Source organism: Drosophila mauritiana, chromosome 2L, assembly GCF_004382145.1.
Source record: "Drosophila mauritiana strain mau12 chromosome 2L, ASM438214v1, whole genome shotgun sequence".
Taxonomy (NCBI): domain Eukaryota; kingdom Metazoa; phylum Arthropoda; class Insecta; order Diptera; family Drosophilidae; genus Drosophila; species Drosophila mauritiana.
This window is the reverse complement of record NC_046667.1, coordinates 21,631,407-21,637,131: the sequence shown is the minus strand read 5'-3', so window position 1 is coordinate 21,637,131 and position 5,725 is coordinate 21,631,407. Positions and strand designations below refer to the sequence as shown.

The 5,725-nt window shown below is 45.2% G+C and overlaps 1 protein-coding gene across 1 annotated transcript; it reads left to right on the top strand.

Annotated features, from left to right (window-relative positions):
- The first annotated feature begins 4,774 nt into the window (after positions 1–4,774).
- On the top strand, positions 4,775–5,284 carry LOC117148215. The gene is made up of 2 exons (XM_033315508.1): positions 4,775–4,889; positions 4,944–5,284. Exon 2 carries the CDS (start codon positions 4,949–4,951, stop codon positions 5,084–5,086), a length of 138 nt encoding a protein of 45 aa, XP_033171399.1. The 5' UTR covers positions 4,775–4,889; positions 4,944–4,948; the 3' UTR covers positions 5,087–5,284.
- Positions 5,285–5,725: the final 441 nt, after the last annotated feature.

The window sequence follows — 5,725 nt, the reverse complement described above, 5'->3', positions numbered from 1 at the left end:
GGGAGTATCATTTGTTTTTCATGTTTAATCTCAATTTTGTAGCTTTTCCAGTTCCTGAGATCGAGGTATTCAAACAGGCAGACGAACGGACTGAAGGATATGACCAGATCTATTTACATACATACATACTTTACATAATTAACTAATCTAGTATACCATTTTACTCTAGGAATAAGAGGTACAAATATTTGGTATAAGAAATAAGAACAGCTTATGGTCAGAAACATAGAAGGTATTTGATTTCAGTCAGAAATTGCTAATCCGTAAGAGAAACATTCTTGTCATGCACATCAATCCAATAATCAATCAATAAAATGAGAACAGACAATGATCGAAGGGTCCTTCAGATATGAACTTATGAAAATAGTTTGTTAACTGATTTTTAAGGTTCTTTTTATTAATTTTAAACAAAATAATTGATAATGATAATAAATATGTGATGGATTTGATACAAAGTCTCAACGAAACGATTACTTTCTCATTTTCGAAATCCGTAAAAATTAGTAGGCGTTTCACAGCTTAGAATTGCTGTTCCCATTTAGCTTTGGTTCTTACTGAAATTTCTAATGTACACAATAAAGTGTTGTTTCATTCAAAAAACTCGAATATTTCCGAATTCATTCGTCAATCTTATTGGCAATTGTAGCTACATATATCTGTATGATTTAAGTAAAGTAGACGTGGCTTCAAATCACTTCCGAATCCCAGCCCCATTGGGCCGTTTATTTCGCCCGAAAATCCCAAACACTCTGCATATGTAGCCCATCACCTATATTAGCTATTGGAGCGCTGCTATTTATGTGCAACATAAATCAGAAAATGGGCTCCAAATGGCCCGGACAGTTTGGGTACGCGGCAGCCATGAGTAACTCGCAATTAAGAGAAATATATTAGTCTAGCAGCTGATTTAATTATTTAACGATGAAGTCCAAGTCGCGGGCGCCAAAAGAGGTCCACCCGCGCGGGCAGTCGTAAGCAAGCCGAACAGCAGCCGGAAACACCTCCTCTAAACGACGAGGTAACCGCATCACAGTCAGACAAAGGCATCACTGTCCGGGAGAGAGAAATTCCCCAGCTGAGGATGACTATGAGGATGGGTTCATGCCGCAGTGAGCACGGCAGAGGGGCGAATTCTGTAATTGCACTACCGCGCATAATTCATATCAAATGACCATTTTAAAATCCTTTTATTTCGGTGCGTCGCCCACCGCTTCCATCTCCCTCTGCTCCTTTTGCACTGAACAACTGTTCAGCCCTCTATGGGCAAAAAATTAGACGAAAGGCCATAGCCAAGTGCCTCGACTTTCAGATACCGAGTGTTGAAAATGCAAAATGCATCAAATACATGTTGCGGTAGTTATCTTCCGTTCCCCTCCGTTTTAGGACATGCTTTGCTTTTTAAGGCATATTTTAATCGAACTTGAATTAAATGTGTTCTACACAAATAGCCTCAATAGCTGGCTAAGAATCAAACATGATATTTGTGATCCACTTTCTTTCAGTGCACCCCATCCCCTCAAAATATTTGAAATAATAATTCTTCGAGATAAATTACCCAAAACAGGTGTGGCGGTGTGTATGTATGCTTCTCTAAATTACCCTGCTGCTGATGCTGGTCCTGCTCCTGATGCTCCTCCCCTGGTGCCCCTCGCTCCGCTGCCGTCCCCACACGAGACAATGACACAGAGCCACCACTACAACTGCAGCAGCATATCACTCTGCCCAGCCATCCTGCCATCCTGCCATCCTGCCATGCTTACATCCTGCCCACCCTTTACCATCTGGGCTGTTCCCATTCGGGCTGCCTTAGCCCGAACCAAACCCGCTACAGAAGTCCAATCGCATTTTGCAAACTCGTTCGCTGGCAGTCGGTCAGTCGATGGCGGATGGGCTTAAGTGCTCGGCTGGCCCGCTCTGGTTCGTCCTGCTTGTCCTGCGTTTGGCATTTAGCATCAGGAAATTATGCTGACGTTGCCAACTGGCCACGGCATGGGAATCGTGCGACCACTGAGATTGGACCGGGCAATCAGCGGCGTCTGCAGATGTGCTTGCCCATGTCCACATCCATATCCATGTCCATGTCCATGTCCCTTGTCCCATCTGTCCCATCTCTAGCGCCCCTGCATCCCGCACCCCAGTCCAGCGCCTGCGCCTTCTTCTCGCTCCTGTGTCGTCCTCATTAAGCTCGCACACACTGGACCTCTCTAATGAGTTCCATATGCCGTCGTCCATTTCGGTAGCAGGGCATCCTAGCCACGTTCCAGTTGATAGCCTGCTACGAGTAGCCAGCATCAGGATATTCCCGTTCGACGCTCTCGCAGTTCTGTGTCACCCATCTGGGTGCAAGTTATGGAACATTCCAAACAGCAGCGAAATGCACGTTAAGTCGAGTAAGTATCGCTCTTCGACTATGGGAATGCTTGTTTAAAGTGATCTGTCGCTATAATGACTCACTTAGCAATCTTAAAGATCTGTTTGACTCTTAGAACACCTCTAAGTTCTTTAATTTGTTCGGGTCATTTGGGCACAAGACTTTCTCTGAGTGCAGCTCGCACACATCGCACGCCGCGTGGCAGCCAGAACGAGTGCGCAATATTCGCACAAAGGTTTACATTCACGAGGCCACAGCAGCCAGAGGACGCTCTAGTTCCGGATAGGTGCATGCAGCCCCTCCCAGTCACAAACCCGGCTGATGCAGCTGGAGGAGACTGGTCACAAACACCCCGGCCGTAAAACATTCGGGTGACGGCGGCACACAAGGTCTGATGTGGACCGGAGGACGGACGGACGGTTGTTCGGGAAGCCCGTATGCCTCATATATGATTTACCCTTGCCTCGCCTCTGTCGCCGCGGGTTGCTTCTGGTCGGGCGGGAACTTTTGGAAGGGGTAAATGCGACTGCAGCGACTCCACCCCACCACTTTGCCCCGCACCATGCGCAGTGCGAGAACAAAAAGGCGCGAAAATCCATTCGCACATAAAATGCGCCACAGTATGCATTATTTTAATGTCACTGATAAATCATTTTTATGTCGGTGCTAAATCAAAAGATGGACGAGCAAATGCTGTATTTCAAGGCAGGAACGTAGGAAGGGTTCGGGTGTCACACATGCACCTGGGAAAAGGTGTGCTCCGGGTATGGCTCATGGGTTTTAGCTCCACTCCGCCGCTGCACTCGCATTCGTCCATTAAAATCCGCTACAGTGTGTCCAAAACACGGGCAGGACTCCTGCTGCAAGGCCGGTCCGTTTATTTATTATTAACACCAAAAAGACCCCGAGGACGAATTGCAGTGCTCCTCCGGCTCCGGCTTCAGCTCCAGCTACGGGTCCTGCTCCCGTTTCAGTTCCTGGACCGAGACTTGGAATACGCAAACTGCCCTTAGTGCCTGCCGCCTGCTCATATTTCGTTGTCCTCATCGGACGAGACTCGGCACTGCAAAAATTCATCTGTTTGCGGTTCAGACACGTGCCGTGGCCAGAAATAATGTGCACCGGAATCTGCTCGGACTAATGGGCGCACAACACGGCATTTGACTTAGGCCCAGTCCAGCGATTCCATCGGCATTGCAACCAATAAACCGCTTTGATGCTTTGTGGTGGGGGAGACAAAAGAAGGCTTCAGAAACAAAAAGAGTATTTATATATGATTATTGTTTGTCTATTGTTCTTACAAAAATGTGTACTTGTTCTTAAATGTTAAATTTAAGCGAAATACGCAGATATTTTTAGTAACAATACAAACACAAACTATTTGTACATCGAATTCTTAATCCATCACTTACTTTGCACTCCAACTTAATATTTATAAATTTATTTAGGAGTTTAGAAACAAAGAAGTCCTTCTTGTCTATAGATCGCCAATAGTAAGCTTGCTAGTTGGCTAAAGCAGCCAGTTGAGCTCACTAAGCTTAGCCCGACATTAAGCTGCGATTTTCATTGTGAGCTGTTCCAGGTGAGCCGCTTGTCCAGGATCAGACCCAAGTACTGCGCCTGTGGGGATTGTGGAATGGTGTTCCCTTAAAAGGAACACTGCTGTGGCCAATTTTCAGCTATTTATAGATATGCCAAACGAGTCCAGAAAATCCCGGGTGATCCCAGACGGTGTAAAGGGTGTAGAGGGACGATAGAGTGAACAATTGAACTGCTTGACCTTTGCCCTCTATGCTAAACAATACGATTTCGAACAAGCAGTTGGGATACGCAGTTACTTAATCCCGGGGATCCCTAGGTCAAATGGCTGCAAGCGCTTCGCAGGCTTGTCCGCAAAAGTTAAAGAAATCTTTATGGAGAACCTGCACTATATGTCGTCAGATTTCTGTGGGAAATCGTCGTTTGTCGTTTCAGACTCCGGGTAGATTTCAAAATTTCTTAGAAAGTTTTTTGACAGCTTTCAGCGGCTGGCGGGCGTTGCACAAAATGTATTCGCGTTTCATAGTCCGGGTATGGCTTATGGGTTTTAGCTCCACTCGCCGCATTCTCGCATTCGTCCATTAAAATCCGCTGCAGTCCGCTTATTGATTATTAACACAAAAAAGACCGCGAGGACGAATTGCAGTGCTCCTCTGGCTCCAGCTCCACGAACCGATCCTGCTCCCGTTTCAGTTCCTGGACCAAGACTTGGAATAAGCAAACTGCTTAGTGCCTGCCGCCTGCTCACGCTGGACAGCTTTCGGCGGCTTGTGGGCGTAAGTGAATAATGTGTACTATAAACTGAACAACTTAATTTTTTTGCCAAAACAATCGTACTGTCATTGAATAATCTATCAGAGATTGTGTCAATAGTCTGACTTGATCCAGCCTTTGTTCCATATCTAAATCGCTTGGACAGGTTAACCACAACACATTGGTGCAGAAAGACAAAAACTTCTAAATTAGTTACTCTATCTATGTAAGTATGTAAAACGGTGATAGATATCAACTGAAGCTCTGCCTACATTTGCAGCCAAGATGTTTCGCGCACTCTCCATTGAGCCGATTAGAATTGAGGAGCGCTCCAAAGATGAGGTCCGTGCCAATATATTTGTGTTCGCTGTCACCTGTGCCCTTATCCGGTTTATTCCGATAATAGTGAGGAAATTATCGTAGGCGAGACCGAGGCTGCGATTGTGTACTTCCGCTTTGACTGAGATAAAGCCGATAATAACTATTAAAATACAAACAAACTCCCAATTGTTATAGTAAAAATAGAGAGTGTCAGTTTTGAGCAGTTGGTCTGCGTTAAGATGGGGCCGAAAATATGCTTGGCATATCGAGTGAAATTGTTATGTATAAGAAATAATAATATCCAAAACAACAAAACCTTTTTCAGAAGATTTGCTCAGCTTGGGGGTGCTTCCGCGGACGTGGGTCGGCGCCACTTCAGTCTGCATGCTTCATCTCAACCGGATAGCCTTTGAAGTTACCGAAAATTCGAAGTTCATTACGACAGACGGCCATTTCTTAATTAAAACAAGAGAGAACGCTGTAGTCGAGTTCGCCTACTATCAGATACCAGTTACTCAGGTAGTGCGAACGCCAAAGTTTTCTGGCATATAATCCATTTTCAATTTAAGAAATTGTTTGAACATTTTCAAAAGTGGCCATGCAGATCAGGAATCTCGCATGTCTCATCTCAACTCTCTTTTATAGTTATAAACTTTCAAATGTAATCTAGTTGAGACTCTTCTTCTTTCTATCTTCTGCGTCCACACACTTGTGCGCTTAGCAGTTTTGGGCGGTTTAAGG

Excerpts from the sequence above, each read along its gene's own strand:
- LOC117148215 (XM_033315508.1), top strand. The coding sequence starts at position 4,949 with ATGTTTCGCGCACTCTCCATTGAGCCGATTAGAATTGAGGAGCGCTCC.